We start from the raw sequence: 18,824 nt of genomic DNA, 5'->3' as shown, positions 1-18,824 counted from the left end.
GTGTTTGGTCCCATGTTTCATGAGATGAAGTAACACAATGCTACAGATGTCTCAAGTTTTGAAGGAGTGTGCAATTGGCATGCTGACTGCAGGAATGTCCACCAGAGCTGTTGCCAGAGAATGTAATGTTAAGTTTTCTACCATAAGCCGTTTTATGTTGTTTTAGAGAATATGGCTGTACTTCCAACCAGCCTCAAAACCGCAGACCACATGTAACCACGCCAGTCCAGGACCTCCACATCCTGCTTCTTCACCTGCGGGATCATCTGAGACCAGCCAGCCGGACAGCTGATGAAACTGAGGCGTATGTCTGTCTGTAATAAAGTTATTTTGTGTGGAAAAACTAATTCTGATAAACTCATTTTGATTCCCAGGTGAGTGGGCCTATGCCCTCCCAGGCCCACTCATGGCTGTGCCACTGCCCAGTCATTAAATCTATAGATTAGGGCCTATTTAATTTTTTTCAAATTACTGATTGCCTTACATGTACAGTAAATCAGTAAAATTGATGATATTGTTGCATGTTGCTTTTTTGTTCAGTATACATATAGTATTGTACCATATGTATAGGTTGTGGTTTTCCTTATATTATGCGAATTAACATAGAAAACATATTCTTTTCTATGTAGGCAAACAAACAGAAAGTAGAATATATGAATTTATTGAAATAAATGACCCTAAATCAGTCTGACTTTTCCATTAAATGTTTTATACTTGGAACACAACCCGAGAAAAATATTTATAGCCAAGCTATGACCTAATAACGAACAGTGAAAAGTGAAGCAATATTAGCATATTTGAATAACTTAATATTTTTCCTTTATTTTTCCTGGAACACATTCATAGCATTTGAGTGTTTTGTACTTTACCTTCTCGCTGAGTTAAAGAGTAGTGTAGTCTACAAACATATTACAAATCCTTGTGGTGGTAACAGTGTAAGTCCGGCCGGAAGTACAATATCTGTTTTTTTGCCAACAAACTCAAAGTACAATCTGTAATTGAGGAGTTGTAGAAATCAGTAAAATCCCATGATAATAATATTGTCAGTATGAGTAATATATATATATATATATATATATATATATAGGTTGATTGCATCTGAGAGCAATTTGATTAAGGCTGGTTGGAAAATAAGACTTTGCACCCCTACTCCCTACCCCAACAGTTACTACATAGACTCTTCTCTATGTATGTTTTAGCCCACAGTGTAGGTTCCCTGGCCCAGCTGTCCTGTCCGTGCCACTGAGTCTGAGAAGTGTGCATTGAAGGCCTTCTTTCTAGCATATGGATCCCGGAATGTGTCCAGAGCTGGGCCAACCTGCAGGTAAGAGATGAACAGTGATGGTGAGTTTGGCTTGTAAATATATATGACATGGTTAGTTTGAGCAGGTTTATATAGAGATATGTTATGGTGAGTTTGACTTAGCCCAGTCTTATATGGCAATGTTTTATATAGAGATATGTAGGAAAGTCTTGTGTATATACAGATATGACTATGGGCTCTTCGATCAATCCATCCTGCCAGATAGGGCTCAACACTGGAAACAAAATGAAAGGGACCTGCCATGTGGATTAACTCCAATGTGTGAGTACCACTGAAAGATGTGATGGAGAGTTTGAGGAGCACATCTAATGCATCTCCACTGGCTCATCTCACTCTTTCCTCCAGGCATTTAGATTTCTGTGTATGGATTGTGGAAGAGTACTGTATAAAATACATTTAGAATTTGGAATAAAAGTTGTTCTCAGATATGGACTGCCAGTTAATCCTGCAAGTACACACTTTTTTCTTACATTTGACATGTTGCAAATCGCTTGTAAGATGCTTCAAATACGGAGAAAACAGCTCCTATCAGTTCCCTTATCAAATCTACAAGCAAGAAAAAAGTACAGTGTAACTTTTTGCCTGTGTCATTTGTTAATTTAAATATTTACTTATTTATTATGTTGTCTTTGTTTGGTAAGAAATCATGTATCCTGTGGAACCATAGTATCTTATTGAAACGGGGAAGAAAAAAACAAGCGATTCAACAAAGATAGAATTGAGAGAAGCAAAAGAAAAAAAATGACAACACAAACAAACAAATGATGAGCAGATGAAACGCGGAGCACGCCGGAAAAGTCAGGGATGCAAATGTCGAACTCAGAGCAATCAGAAATGCTACTTGACAGAAAATACTGAGGATTGTTAAGTATTTTATAAGGTTAACATTCGCCTTTCACCGTCAGCTGTCAGACAAGAAAGACTTTAGTGGTACGTGTGCCGCCAAAATAAACCTTAAATCGCCTCATTAAAGCTGACAGGCATAGAAAGCAGACCTCGCCACCAGGCAGCACGCCACCCCATTTTGTGTGTGTAATTTGCACCAAAAACATATGCAGGAATGGGAAAAGATTGGGAAAGTAAAGTTAGGTGGGGAAGACTGTGTGTGTGAGTGCGCGTGGATCGTTAGCGTGGCAGGAGGCTGATTCCCCCATAATTGGAAGCAGTGGCCATTGTCAATGGAGTATTTTTATTGCCTCACTGACAGGTAGAGCCGTCACAATGATAGCCCACTTGTCAGTGTAAAACACCACTAAAAACACATCACTTTTGATTTAATTTGAGGCCTCTGCTAGCCATGAAGTAGGTGAGTGAGGGGGATCACTGAGGGTGTGTGGGTCTACGTGTGCCTGTATGTTGTAAATGAAGGCGAGGAAATCTTAAATTTGACTATAAACATCCCCTAAGGCAGTCTATTCTTTATTCTGCTCCCCTTCCCTATTTTGCCTTCCATTCCTCACTGATTCCCTATGGACTGTGTGTAGAAATGCCTTCAGGAGACCAGGATACACCTCTCTCACTCACTCACACAGGCACGCACGGTAATAGAACAACTACAATAATACTGGTTAGGTTGTCTAGGCTGGAGTGTTGGTGACCCTGTAGCTGTGCTGTGGTGTTACTGTACTGGGCTTTTACCTGCTGGAAGCGGGGAAGCTTCCACAGCGGGGTGGACTCAGGCATCGGCCGACTCTTCCTCAACAGAGTTGTCCGTGTCTCCTGAATGCGGCCCAGCTTAGGCTGCAAGGATAGCCATGGCAGAAGAGAAATGGACATACATAGAACATATAAATACTTATTCTACCACCACTACAAGTACGACTTACTACTATTGCTGGTAATACCTTCTCCAAAACAGGTTGTAAAAAAATATATATATATAACCCCTTCCTTGCGTGCCAGTCTTCAGGATTCAGAGTGCATATGAGTTGGGCTCAATTCAGTTTTCAATAAAGTAAATGAAGGAAGTAAATAGACATTCAATTCATGAATGGAAAAATGCTCATAAGGAAGCAATATGCAATTTCAGAATCCACCCCATGAATTGAAAACGGAATTGACCCAAACCCTGGAGAACACTGCTCCTGGCTACCTTTAAACCAGCCTCCTCTCCTTTCCTCTCCACTCGTCCCCAAATCTCACCAAGTTGAGCTGCCTCTCCTCCAGGGCTCTCTCCTTGGCCTGCTGCTCCTCTAACCAGCGCTGAGCGTACTTGTGCTCCAGAAGCTCACAGATGGGAGTGGATGGCCTGAGACGACAAAACACAGGATTGACATTGACCTGACTGTCCTAGGGGACCACTAGAAGAGGGACCTCTTTCTCCGAGGCAGCTGAAAAATGTGAATGTGGCTGCATCTGAAATTGCTTCCTACCAACTTGCCACAAACTGGTTGAATAAACATTGGTTCAACGTCATTTGTCAGCGTATTGTGACATGGAATTTACATGGAAAACACATTGGGTTTCAAAAAAGTAATCAGTGAAAACTGTTGTTTTGAGGGTAAAATTTCAACCACAGTATTAAGGCGATCTTTTTTGGAATATATGTACATAAATATATATATTTTTTACCCCCTTTTTCTCCCCAATTTCGATCTTGTCTCATCGCTGCAACTCACCAAAGGGCTCGGAAGGCGAAGGTCGAGTCATGCGTCCTCCGAAACATTACTCGCCAAACTGCGCTTCTTAATAACACCCGCCTGCTTAAACCGGAAGCCAGCCGCTCCAATGTGCCGGAGGAAACACTGTTCACCTGACTATCGAGGTCAGCCTACAAGCGCCCGGCCCACCACAAGGAGTCGCTAGAGCACAATGAGTCAAGTAAAGCCCCCCTGGCCAAACCCTCCCCTAACCCAGACGACGCTGGGCCAATTGTGCATCACCCTATGGGACTCCCGATCACGGCCGGTAGTGATACCTTCTGGGATCGAACCCGGGTCATAAGTGACGCCTCTGGTACTGCGATGTAGTGACGCCTCTAGCCTTAGGTGGCCGCGCCACTTGGGAGGCCCAAGTTAAGGCTATCTTACAAACGAATGTAATATTCAACCTTAAAATGAGTAACACATCCACAGCCACATTTTGAGGCTACTGTAACTATACACAGATGCATCTTGCCCATAGGGGGCACAAGAGCACGTGCCCCCTCTGATTTTTCCTGTACATTTTTTTTTTTTACTAAACTTAATTTTAAATCCCAGGTTTTTCATAATTATTTATAAAAACATCTGTCAGCTGTATTTTGTGGAAGGGGCACACTGATTGTACAAGGCAGAGAGTACTCCCCCCCCTAGTAAGTTTTTCCTTCTAAGGTGCACCACAGAACAAAAGAGTGTGTAGAGTGACACACAGCATTTAAATTGATTTTAGCTGCTGGTGATGGGCAGAACTCACAGGAGGTATTTTTGCTAAATTAATTTGATCTAGCTTTGTATTCTATTGATTCCTTCTCGATTAATAAATTAAATGGAAATGTAATGCCCAAAATCATGGGCATTAATGTGGTCCCCCCTTTGCTGCTATAACAGCCTCTTCTGGGAAGGCTTTCCACTAGATGTTGGAACATTTCTGCGGAGACTTGTTTCCATTCAGCCACAAGAGCATTAGTGAGGTTGGACACTGATGTTGGGTGATTAGGTCTGGCTCGCAGTCTGCATTCCAATTCATCCCAAAGGTGTTTGAAGGTGTTGAGGTCAGTGCTCTGTGAAGGCCAGTCAAGTTCTTCCACACAGATCTCGACGAACCATTTCTGTATGGACCCAACTTTGTGCAGGGGACATTGTCATGCTGAACAGGAAAGCACCTTCCCCAAACTGTTGACACAAAGTTGGAAACAGACTGTTTTTACGCGCTACGTGCTTCAGCACTCGGTGGTCCCGTTCTGTAAGCTTGTGTGGCCTACCACTACGCAGCTGTGCCATTGTTGCTCCTAGACGTTTCCACATCACAATAACAGCACTTACAGTTGACCCGGGCAGCTCTAGCAGGGCAGAAATTTGACCAACTGACTTGTTGGAAAGGTGGCATCCTATGACGGTGCCACATTGAAAGTAGCTGAGCTCTTCAGTAAGGCCATTCTACTGCCAATCTACTGATTTTTATACACCTGTCAGCAACGGGTGTGCCTGAAATAGCCAAATTCACTAATTTGAAGGGGTGTCTACACACTATATAACCTCAGCAAAAAAAAAGGCCCTTTTTCAGGATCCTGTCTTTCAAAGATAATTCTTAAAAGTCCAAATAACTTCACAGATCTTCATTGTAAAGGGTTTAAACACTGTTTCCCATGCTTGTTCAATGAACCATAAACAATTAATGAACATGCACCTGTGGAACTGTCTGTAAGACACCAACAGCTTAAAGACGGTAGGCAATTAAGGTCACAGTTATGAAAACTTAGGCCACTAAAGAGGCCTTTCTACTGACTCTGAAAAACACAAACATTAAGATGCCCATGGTCCCTGCTCATCTGCGTGAACGTGCCTTAGGCATGCTGCAAGGAGGCATGAGGACTGCAAATGTGGCCAGGGCAATAAATTGCAATGTCCGTACTGTGAGACGCCTAAAACAGCGCTACAGGGAGACAGGACTGACAGCTGATCGTCCTCGCAGTGGCAGACCACGTGTAACAACACCTGCACAGGATCGGTACATCCGAACATCACACCTGCGGGACAGGTACAGGATAGCAACAACAACTGCCCGAGTTACACCAGGAATGCACAACCCCCCCATCAGTGCTCAGACTGTCCGCAATAGGCTTAGAGAGGCTGGACTGAGGGCTTGTAGGCCTGTTGTAAGGCAGGTCCTCACCAGACATCACCGGCAACAACGTTGCCTATGGGCACAAACCCACCGTTGCTGGACCAGACAGGACTGGCAAAAGTGCTCTTCCCTGACGAGTCGCGGTTTTGTCTCACCAGGGGTGATGGTCGGATTCACGTTTATCGTCAAAGGAATGAGCGTTACAAAGGCCTGTACTCTGGAGCGGGATCGATTTGGAGTTGGAGGGTTCGTCATGGTCTGGGGCGATGTGTCACAGCATCATCGGACTGAGCTTGTTGTCATTCCAGGCAATCTCATAGATGTGCGTTACAGGGAAGACATCCTCCTTCCTCATGTGGTACCCTTCCTGCAGGCTCATCCTAACATGACCCTCCAGCATGACAATTCCACCAGCCATACTGCTCGTTTTGTGTGTGATTTCCTGCAAGACAGGAATGTCAGTGTTCTGCCATGGCCAGCAGAGAGCCTGGATCTCAATCCCATTGAGCACGTCTGAGACCTGTTGGATCGGAGGGTAAGGGCTAGGGCCATTCCCCCCAGAAATGTCCGGGAACTTGCAGGTGCCTTGGTGGAAGAGTGGGGTAACATCTCACAGCAAGAACTGGCAACTATGGTGCAGTCCATGAGGAGGAGATGCACTGCAGTACTTAATGCAGCTGTTGGCCACACCAGATACTGACTGTTACGTTTGATTGTTGACCCCCCCATTTGTTCAGGGACACATTATTCCATTTCTGTTAGTCACATGTCTGTGGAACTTGTTCAGTTTATGCCTCAGTTGTTGAATCTCGTTATGTTCATACAAATATTTACAGCTGTTAAGTTTGCTGAAAATAAACGCATTTGACAGTAATAGGACCTTTCTTTTTTTGTTGAGTTTATACAAAGGTATCTCCCGACCACAATTAGCTACCAAGCCATTTCAAGCTATCAAAGTTAGAGTAGCTTGTCTAACAATCTTTGCTGGCATACCTGCTGGCAAGGTTGCTAGATTTTAGAAAAGCAAGCAATTATTAAATATACTGAACAAGACTCTCATTCCTTTCAAATAATGGTGATTTTAGCAGAGAAGCATATTTAGTTTCTTTAAAAAAATATCCACCAGTCAGGAGGATACAGACAGCTCAAGAGGTATGCTTGGATAGGCAGAAAAATACTTGGTTTAAATGTAATCTGGCACCTTATGATAATGATATTTGTGTATTGCACTGAGCAAACATATAAACGCAACACATTCAAATATTTTACAGAGTTACAGTTCCTATAAGGAAATCAGTCAATTTAAATAAATTCATTAGGGCCTGATCTATGGATTTCACAGGACTGGGAATACAGATATGCATCTGTTGGTCACAGATATCTTTTTTTTTAAGGTAGGGGCGTGGATCAGAAAACCAGTCAGTAGTGTCACATATCCATGCAGCGCGACACATCTCCATTGCATGTTGATTGTTGCCTGTAGAATGTTGTCCTACTCCTCTTCAATGGCTGTGCGAAGTTGCTGGATATTCTCTGGAACTGGAACAAGCTGTCGTACGCGTCAATCCAGAGCATCCCAAACATGCTCAATGTGTGACATGTCTGGTGAGTATGCAGGCCATGAAACTGGGACATTTTAAGCTTCCAGGAATTGTGTACAGAACCTTGTGACATTGGGCCGTGTATTATCATGCTGAAACACGAGGTGATGGCACGACAATGGACCTCAGGATGTCGTGAAGGTATCTCTGTGCATTCAAATTGCCATTGATAAAATGCAATTGTGTTCATTCTTCGTAGCTTATGCCTGCCCATACATAACCCCACCTCCACCATGGGGCACTCTGTGTACAACGTTGACATCAGCAAACCACTCGCCCACCCTACGCCATGCATGTGGTCTGCAGTTGTGAGGCCAGTTGCACATACAGCCAAATTCTCTAAAACAACATTGGAGGCGGCTTATGGTAGAGAAATGAACATTCAATTATCTGGCAACAGCTCTGGTGAGCATTCCTGCAGTCAGCATTCCAACTGCGCGCTCCCTTAAAATTTAAGACATCTGTGGCATTGTGTTGTGTGACAAAACTGCACATTTTAGAGTGGCCTTTTATTGTTCCAAACACAAAGTGCACCTGTGTAATGATCATGCTGTTTAATCAGCTTCTTGATATGCCACAACTGTCAGGTGGATGGTTTATCTTGGCAAGGAGACATGCTCTCTAACAGGGATGTAAACTAATTTGTGCACAAAACTTTTAGGGTATATGGAACATTTCTGGGATCTTGTATTTCAGCTCATGAAACATGGGACCAACACTTTACATGTTACATTTTTATTTTTGTTCAGTATAGTTAATATACAGAGTTGGGGATTAACAGATTACAAAAAAATGCAACTGTAATCCATTACTTTATCAGCAAAATATTGTAATCAGATTACAGATTCTTTAAAAAAAACTTGATTACTTATAGGATTACTTTTAAAGCGGTAATCTGCAGTCGAAAAAATAACAAAGTGGCTTTTCCATCTGTGGTTCGGTAAACATCTGAGGGATGGGGCTGGTGAATTTGAGATAAATAAGCTTTTTGTGCTTATGGAACATTTCTGGGATCTTTTATTTCAGCTCATGAAACGTGACTAAACACTTTACAAGTTGCCTTTATATATTTTTTTTCAGTGTAAATATAATGCCATAATATGCACCTGCATTGACGTGTTATGATTCCATGTACTGTGTTGTAATTTGGATGTAATATCCTAGGCATGTTAGTGCAGTATATTGAGTTGTGTGATTTATAACAGTCAAAATGACACCCTCATTAAAATGACAATTGAACAGGTAAATAAGTATGCTTAGATAACCTATGCAGAAAATAAACAATTAGACATAATGATTATGGTTCTAGATTGTTTGAAGAATTCCCTCCACCCTCACGTACATCATGCCCCCCTCTAAGACCATACATTTATTCTGATGTAATAATATAAAGCATGCATGTTCAAGACACAGCAGCATTCATAGGTTGTCGCAGGCATAGCTGCAGGAAGTAGGGGTGCTGAGGGTGCTGCAGCATTCCCTGACCCCCCCCCCCCCCCCCCCCCCCCCATAAAATGTGTAAACTTGCCCATTATTACTCCTATATTTGCGGAGAAAACTCAGCAAAAACTCTTCAGCAAGCCCCCCCCCCCCACATTTGTTTTTCCATTGGAATTTTGTTGTGCTTTTAGATGGTTGAATGCATACTGGTAACAGATTGGAAATTCAACTTTTGGCTCAACCAAATATTATCCAATAATTGATGTTGAAATAATCTGATGTGCACAGTGGGTATTCTCTAAATAGTGCACTACTTTTGACCAAGGCCCAAATGGGTGCCATATGGGACGCATAACCTGTTACCATGGAGGAGGATCCGAGGAACTCTCCCACCATTATCTCGCTCTCGTTCTGTGATGTGTGCAATACGGAGGTAATATGAGTGATTGGGACATCTCAATTAACGCCTGCCTTGGTAACCTGCAGGCCCCTCCCCTCCAGCTCCATCCCCCGTGGGGACTTTTATTGCTTCATTAGTGTGCGCCACATGCCCCTGCACTCATCCCCTCTCCACGAGCCCTAATAAAGTTGGACACGGGTGCTACAGGATTCCCGCAACAAGCAGCCTGGTCTGGGGAAGAGGAGAGAGTATTGGTCCCTGCCCGTCCTGTCTGCCTGGATCTGAGCATTCCTCTTTTCTATCATGGCGGAAATAAGACCACCTAGAACGGAGTGTAAGCATTCCTTCTCCAATTTCATAAGTGTGAGTAAAGAGAGTGTTTCACAAGTGTAGAGAGTGACTGTTATAGGATGTTATGTCCTCCTTCATAATACGTAGCTCTAGGACTGTGTGTGTTATCATCAGCATCAGTGTGTTGTCATATGCATGGGGGAAGGGGGGCTTCAGTAGTAGGATCCTAACTCATGCACACTAGAGTTCACCTTGGCATTTGGTGGATAGGGTGTGGGGCCAAACAAGTCCCCAGGAAACCATGATTTTATCTGTCATGGTTCCCCCCTCCCTCCTCATGACCCTGCCTCAGCCCCCTCACACAGGCCCAAGCATCAAGATAGAAGAAGATAAACCTTCCCCTGACACCAAGAGGGGAAAAAGAGATAGGGATGGGGAAATACTCGGAGAAGGAGAGAAACTGCACACAAGGGCGTTAGCCAAATAATCCTGCTCCATTTTACGGATCCAGTGCCCCCACAAGGAGGGAGAAGATAAAGACAACATTCATGGAACCTATGCCCATTTGCCTCATCGTAACAATCCCTGCATTGGAGGGTTTTCACGATACCAGTATTGCAACACTCAGAAGTATTATGGCTAGGAAACAAAACATGAAGCTGACATCGGCCAGGATTCATTCAAAGGCCCGTTGCAGCGCTGCGCACTGCACTATCAGCGATGTACCTATTAAAGATAGGATGTGATGTGAGATCCCCTGTCAGATGATGGAGGCAAATGAATAGATTTTCTTTCTCACATAGTCCCGCTACCACTCCATGCCCTCCCACTCCTTTCCATTCCCAGCCTCCGCTCTCAGCCAGTAGCTATGTCTTGTGAGAGCCAGCAGGATCAGACAATAGGAATTAACACGTTCACTTCCATAATGTCTTTCTTAAACCAATTCCAAATATCAAAATGTACAGTCAAAGAATGTGTGTGGATGATGGGCTTTATATTTCTACAATTTGTCTCCAGACCCATGTCAGCATTGAGTGTGTTTATTTTTACAGGGACAGTGCACATTAATCAACGCTTCAGTAAAAGTGCCGGTTTTAGCCAGCCGGCTAATTTTCATCTGCAGTCCCTTCGGCAGGTTATTAAAAACAATTACAATATAGACAATCACTGAGCAGTGAGCACACACAGAGCAACATAGGACAAGCAAGACGTAGCAACGTAGAACAAAAAGCAACATTGCAATGCTGCTGAAGTGTGGAGGAGCGGCGCTCCCTCATTTTTTCAATTTGAGAATACATGGACCTGGTAAAAATATTTCTGAAATTAATTCTGATAGATTCTCAAATTATATTTAATTACCACTAAAATTCCATGAAAATGATAGAATGACCAAATAAATAAATATGTAGGCTACAGCAGCCTATGGGAAGGTAAATGGTGGTTTCTTCCCTGTCTTCTCTTTCTGGCGGATAAATAATCGTAACAAAGACTAATAGAAACAAATGTGTTGATTTGACACACGAGCATCAATACATTACCCATCCCCCAACACTGTCAACCAAGAGTCAAAACTAAACCAATTCACCTTGGTGGTGTGCAGACTGGTTTTATATTATTTCCACGTCACCAAGTTCAATAACCAAACACGCACAGAGACCACAACTAGAATGAAAATGGGGGAATTTATTAGGGATATTTGCACACGAGGGGATCCAGCAACCAGTTCACAACTGGCAATCGTGCAGATAATTCTCCCGCTTCTCACACTCTCCATAACACGTGTTTCCCTCTGTCCAGCCCGCTTCCTCTTTTATCCCCGAGCGCTTAAAGATCCACCGGCTTGCCTCGTAGGGGCAGGAAGACCATATAAGGCTCGGGAATGGAGCCAGCGGGCTGCACCCCCGAGCATTTTATCCCCCCCAGCTCCCTAGAGCATCCCTCCTGGAGAGGATATTAGCATTTCCATGGGCTGCACCTGATCTGTGAACGACAGAGAAAGCAAAGGGCTGTAAGGATAGGAACCAGCGAGTGATCCGAGCGTTACTGTCCTTATTCCGTGACATCCAAACCAGTGGTGCATGGTCTGTCACGAGGGTGAAGTGCCGTCCCAATAAGTAATATTTTAGAGTCTCCAGCACCCACTTGATCACAAGACATTATTTCTCCATAGTGGAATATCTTTGTTCCTCTGCAACAGCTTCCGACTAATGTATACAACTGGGTGTTCCTCACCTTCTTGTAGCTGTTATAGGACGGGCACCCACCCCTGTTTCGGACGCATCGGTCTTTACCACCAGTGGTTTGGAGTAGTCCGGCGTCACCAGCACGGGTCCAGAACACGTCCAGAACACAGGGCTCCCTTTAGGCCCTGGAAGGCTTTCCCAGTCTCCTCTGTCCACGTCACCTGGGCAGGCAGACAGCTCCTGGTCAGATCTGTCAGGGGGCTGGCTAGGGAGGGGGATAAATCTCTGGTAGTAACTAGTCAACCCCATAAACGTGCGTACCTGCTTCTTGGTGAGGGTGCGTGGCCAGTCCCGAATCGCCTCCACTTTCTTCACTTGGGTTTTTACACATCCCCTCCCGAGTACCCCAGGTACTCAGCCTCCCGCCCCCTGTAAGGCCTGCAATACCACGCTCACCTGGATTAGATGGGTCTCCCACTCGCTCCCATGGATTACAATAGAGGTAGGCCGCCGCTTACTCGCGATGGGGATGGAGAACCCAGTCCATCAACCTCTGGAAAGTGGGCGGGGCCCATGCAACCCAAAGGGAAGCTTCCTGTTGTGGGACAGCCCATCAGGGGTGGCAAAAGCAGTTTTCTCCCTAACCTCGGGAGCTAAGGGCGCCTGCCAATAACTCTTCGTCAGGTCGAGCGTGCTGATAAATCAGGCGGTCCCGAGCCGTTCTATTAGTTAATTAAGTTGGGGCATGGTGTAGGTGAACTTTGAGAGTTCATTTTAACTTTCTAAAATCATTACAAAAGTGAATGGTGCCGTCTGGTTTCGGCACCATCACTATGGGGCTGCACCACTCACTCTTCAATGATTCCAGCTTACAACATCGTTGGAGAAAGCTGAGGGTTCAGCCTTCCGTGGTTGTCCTCTGTGCAGGACCTCCAAAGCCACCTGTTGACCTTCCACCAGTTCCACTAGCTGATCCTCTTTCTGCTGGTTAGCTTGGCTTGCATCCTCTTTAGTTTAGAACGGGAGAGAGAGTAGAAATTGATCTATGACCACTTTCTCGATGGGCGTGATCGTCAGTGGTTCAGCAGTTAGCCAGCTCTTGGCCAGCCTAATCACATCATGCATTTGCGGTCAGAGGGGGGGGGGGGGCGCTGTGACATCATACACCCAATCATGAAATCTTTGCGCCCTGCTAATCAGGGTGAACCATACCGGCGCAGGATTTACTTTTCCAGCCCCTCGTAATGCGTCGCCTGGTCAGCAGTCAGATCCTGATAGATCTTTTGTGCCGTGCTTGACAGGAAGGGTGATAGCAGGCTGGCCCATTGCTCATGGGGCCATTTCTCCCTAGCCTCCGTCCTCTCGAAGGCTTGGAGCTAAGGCTCGATGTTGTCAGCCCCTGTCAGTTTCAGTATAAACATACTGGGTTTTGGGACGAGGCGTTGCTGCACCTGCATGGGCAGCTGTCAGCTGGCTGAGTTCAGCCAAGAGCGGTCTGCTGACGCTGTTCCTCCAGAAGCACCCAATGCATAGCTTGTTGCGTTATGTTCGCCTCCACCAGATGTTTCACCAATGCTTCCATTATGCTCCGTGTCTGTTTAGTTATTGAGCTTGGTTTGCTATGCCCGTATTCTCCACCACATGTAGTAGGGTCAAGGGTGTGGGGTTTCCACAAGTTCAATAACCAAACACGGGTAATAGTACAGATAATTCACACGCTCCATTACACGCATTTCCCTCTCGGTCCTCTCCCTCTTTGTGCAGTCCGCTTCCTCTTTTATCCCAAAGCACTCAATGGCTTAATTATCCACCAGCTTGCCTCGTTGGGGCAGGAAGTCCATATAAGGCTTGGGGGTGGAGCCAGCAGGCTGCAAGATATCTTCCTTCAATCACCACTCCCCTCACCTCTCCTTGCTATCTGCAAAAATATATTCACAGTATTATGAATGAATTGTGGTTTATTTAGTAGCATTCCGTAGTGTGACTGATTTTACTAATTGCATTAGTACTGTACAAAGTTAGAGGTGCGCTATTTGATAGATTTTCCCGCTCCCCGTACCTCAGGCTTCCAGTGGGGGGACCTGAGATCAACCTACCTCCGCCCCCCTCATCTCATACTTCTGAGTGGGAGACGTTCCCAGGCAGTAGCCTGCCTAGCTCACAAACTAGAATCAGGGCGCCCACTCCGACAAGATTAATTGACCCACAGTCCCACACGGTGACATGATATTATCGACGTGACGTGCAAATGAGCGATAGAAAACCGATCATGCAAATGTCAGCATTCTGACTTTTTTTTTGTGCGGGCGCCCTTGGCAGATTCCCATGTCGCCTATACCTAAATCCGCCACTGCATCGGAGGCTTGACCACTTTGAGTGGGCCAAATCAGGAGAACTCCCCCTCTTGTGTATCAGAACCCAGAATGATATGTGATCACATGGTGAAGGGCGCTCAAATTGCTTAAAATAGCTCTCATCATCAAGATCTGTTGCCTACGCCTAATAGTCCTACTCATCACTTATTATTACAAATAGAAGATTCTCTCTTCTCAAATATGGTGCCGTTTAGCAAACTTAGATAAAAGCTGAATCGATCTCTCGCAAGGTCATATAATTGTTCATTTGTATTTTACATAACAGAACCGAAAATAATAGCATATACTGTCAATGTAACACCAAAAACACCACATTTCTTATCTGAAGAGTACAATTTTTTTTCTCAAACTCAACAGCGTGCGCACCAGGAGGCAGGAAAGGCTTATAGTTTGTTAACACCATCTGCTTTAATTCTCTCACGAAACAGTAATTCAAGAAGATCTAAATGCATATTCCCATGAAACTGATTGAGATTAAATGACTGGCATTCAGTTTGGACATTTGACCGGTAAAACATGAAGTATCATTTACTATTTTGAAATTAGGTAGGCCTATGCCTAACTTGGTGTTTCAGTGTATTAATAATATTTTTTTTTCTTCAGATAATACGTGTGGGCATAAGCAGACGTTGCAATTGGAGGATGGATGTTATGCATAGCCCTATTCTACATATGTCGGTACAAAACTTTGAATTAGAAATTATGACATCCTAAAAAATAAATTGTGCTACACCACTGCTTCATAGTACTGACTGTGAATGCTTCATAGTACTGACTGTGAATGCTTCATAGTACTGACTGTGAATGCTTCATAGTACTGACTGTGAATGCTTCACAGGTCTGACTGAGTTTCGTAGTAGTGACTGTGAATGCTTCATAGGTCTGACTGAGTGTTTCGTAGTACTGACTGTGAATCCTTCATATTGACTGAATGCTTCATAGTACTGACTGTGAATGCTTCATAGTACTTATTGTGAATGCTTTATAGGTCTGATTGAGTGTTTCGTAGCACTGACTGAATGCTTCATAGTACTGACTGTGAATCATTCATATTGACTGAATGCTTCATAGTACTGACTGTGAATGCTTCATAGTACTGACTGTGAATCCTTCATATTGACTGAATGCTTCATAGTACTGACTGAATGCTTCATAGTACTTATTGTGAATGTAAGATGTGGAAACGTATGTTTTTGTGAGAATTAAGCCATAAGTTTCTAGACTGGTAAAACTGAACGTTTTTTTTACATTCTGAAAACAGAAATGACAAGTTTGCCTGTTCTGGGAGGGTTTATTTTTAGGTTGCTGGGAGGTTCTGAGAATTTTTACTCTGGTCGCTTAATTTTTTTTAATGCTCCGCAGAATGTCAATTATAGGTTATTTGCAGTGGTGGACAAAGGACTAAATTCTCAAACTTGAGTAAAAGTAAAGACACCTTAATAGAAAATTACTTACAGTTGAAATTGGAAGTTTACAAACACTTAGGTTGGAGTCATTAAAACTTGTTTTTCAACCACTCCACAAATTTCTTATTAACAAACTAAAGTTTTGGCAAGTCGGTTAGGACATCTACATAGTGCATGGCACAAGTAATGTATCCAACAATTGTTTAGACAGATTATTTCACTTATAATTCACTGTATCACAAGTCCAGAGGTTCAGAAGTTTACATACACTAAGTTGAATGTACCTTTAAAAGGCTTGGAAAATTGCAGAAAATTATGTCATGGCTTTAGAAGCTTTGATAGGCTAATTGACATCATTTAAGTCAATTGGAGGTGTACCTGTGGATGTATTTCAAGGCCTACCTTCAAACTCAGTGCCTCTTTGCTTGACATCATGGGAAAATCAAAAGATATCGGCCAAGACCTCCGATAAAAATGGTGGACCTCCACAAATCTGGTTCATCCTTGGGAGCAATTTCCAAAGGCCTGAAGGTACCACGTTCATCTGTATAAACAATAGTACGCACGTATAAACATCATGGGACCACGCAGCCATCATACCCCTCAGGAAGGAGACGCATTCTGCCACTGCTCCAAAACCGCCATAAAAAAAGCCAGACTGCACATGGGGACGAAGATTGTACTTTTTGGAGAAATGTCCTCTAGTCTGATGAAACAAAAGTAGAACTGTTTGGCCATAATGACAATTGTTATGTTTGAAGGAAAAAGGGGGAGGCTTGCAAGCCGAAGAACACCATCCCAACCGTGAAGCACGGGGGTGGCAGCATCATGTTGTGGTGCACTTCACAAAATAGATGGCATCATGAGGAAGGGAAATGATAAGCATATATTGAAGCAACATCAAGACATCAGTCAGGAAGTTAAAGCTTGGTCGCAAATGGGTCTTCCAAATGGACAATGACCCCAAGCATACTTCCAAGGTTGTGGCAAAATGGCATAAGGACAACAAAGTCAAGGTATTGGAGTGGCCATCACAAAACCCTGACCTCAATCCTATAGAAAATGTGTGGGCAGAACTGAAAACCGTGTGCGATAAGGAGGCCTACAAACCTGACTCAGTTACACCAGCTCTGTCAGGAGGAATGGGCCAAAATTCACCCAACTTATTGTGGGGAGCTTGTGGAAGGCTACCCGAAATGTTTGACCCAAGTTAAACAATATAAAGGCAATGCTACCAAATACTAATTGAGTGTATGTAAACTTCTAACCCACTGGGAATGTGATGAAAGAAATACAAGCTGAGATAAATCATTCTCTCTACTATTATTCTGACATTTCACATTCTTAAAATAAAGTGGTGATCCTAACTGACCTAAGACAGGGAATTTCTGCTCTGATTAAATGTCAGGAATTGTGAAAAACTGAGTTTAAATGGTTTTGGCTAAGGTGTATGTAAACCTCCGACTTCAACTGTATGTAGGACTTGTATCCTTGGCACAATACAGTTATTATATTCTACTCTATCCATAGGCTTCATTAATACCATTCAGACTTGAAGTTGATACAACAACTATGAGGTTGAGGTTCATAGATTGATATGAATATTAGTTTCAGAATCTAGTGTTTTACGGTCCATACACAGATCGGCTACATACTGTAGCTAGCTACACATCCATAGGCATACAGTTATTTTTATCCTCCACTACACAATAAGCAAGTAAATAGTTAGCTAGCTATGTTACTTCAGCTGCATTGCACGGCAAGGCAAGCTTACATAATTCTACATTCAATTTGCAGTAAATGCTTTAGCTAGCTTGTACATTTTTTGCTTGACTCGTTATGACGTTATAAGACTTACATTTGCTTCCGCCATCCTGTTTTGTCAGCCATCTTTGCTGAAGAAAGTCACCAAGGACGGGTGGCTCGCATCAAATTTGTCAATGGAACCACTCAATATGATTGGTGCTCTAATTCCCCCTTGTGGTGGTCTGAAGCAATGAAGCTGTAAGCTCGCAACTTTTAAAGGTGGACCCACTGCATGTATTCACCCCCTTTGCTATGAAGCCCCTAAATAAGATCTGGTTTAACCAATTACCTTCAGAAGTCACATAATTAGTTAAATAAAGTCCACCAGTGTGCAATCTAAGTGTCACATGATCTGTCACATGATCTGGGGTGGGGGGGGGGGGGGGCATGACGTGGCTCTTTCTGGGTATAGATCATGGCTTCTCACTCTCTCCTACACCCAGGTTCTGTTATCTCAGGTCATAAATTCCTGGCAGAGACTCTCTCACCCTTTTCATGCAGTATGGAGAGAGTTTCACAGTAGAACAAAGGAACTCCTGCCAAATTCTACTACATTCCAGAATTTGAGAATGGAACAATATCCATATTTTGGAGAATGTGTAAACAGTCGGTGAAGAAGCCAGCTACGACCCGGTCCGTTTTGTTTCATGTTTGTGACCTCATGAAATGCAATACAGCCACATTACCCTAACTCTGTTTATACAGGTGCCTCCGTTGTATAAAATGAATGAGTAAAAATGAAACTATTTGTGAAATTATGTAATCATTTAAAAGTTTAACTAAGTCATTGGCCCGCCCCCGTGAGCACAGACATGATCAGGCATCATAGAACTGCCTTTTCAACTGTTACGAATAAAATCCCCTCCTGAGGAAATCCTCTTTAGACCAAGTATACCTCGGTGTCAGCTGAGGTGGCACAGGTTTGAGTACCAAGACTGAGCAAACCCACAGCGTGAGTTGTGATTGCGAATAGTTTAGACCACGCGTACTTTGGTGGAAACTGAGGTGGCACAGGTTTGAGTACCAGGACTAAGCAAACCCACAGCGTGAGCTGCGATTGTGAATAGTTATTGAATTCCTAACCATACCACATAAATATTCTGCAGTTGGTGTTTTTTGTAATGATTTAAGTGACCATTGTGCTGTTGTTAGAAATACTAAGGTTCGTAAGACAAACCCATGTTTTATTCGTAAGAGAAATTTGAAGTGTTTTAATGAGCAGGCTTTCTTTCAT

General features: G+C 43.5%; 1 protein-coding gene across 1 annotated transcript in view; it reads right to left on the bottom strand.

Annotated features, from left to right (window-relative positions):
- Window positions 1–788: 788 nt before the first annotated feature.
- cfap77 (cilia and flagella associated protein 77) overlaps window positions 789–18,824 on the bottom strand; it is a 73,137-nt gene continuing 55,101 nt past the window's right edge. The window contains exons 5-7 of the mRNA XM_021606690.2: window positions 3,467–3,572; window positions 2,963–3,064; window positions 789–1,318 (exon numbers count right to left, since the gene is read on the bottom strand). Coding sequence (XP_021462365.1) covers window positions 1,196–1,318; window positions 2,963–3,064; window positions 3,467–3,572 — 331 coding nt within the window. The 3' untranslated portion in view covers window positions 789–1,195. The remainder of the gene's footprint in view (window positions 1,319–2,962; window positions 3,065–3,466; window positions 3,573–18,824) is intronic.

Source organism: Oncorhynchus mykiss, chromosome 6 (genome assembly GCF_013265735.2).
Source record: "Oncorhynchus mykiss isolate Arlee chromosome 6, USDA_OmykA_1.1, whole genome shotgun sequence".
NCBI lineage: Eukaryota > Metazoa > Chordata > Actinopteri > Salmoniformes > Salmonidae > Oncorhynchus > Oncorhynchus mykiss.
Note: the sequence above shows the minus strand (reverse complement) of the source record. Positions and strands in the feature narration are given on the sequence as shown.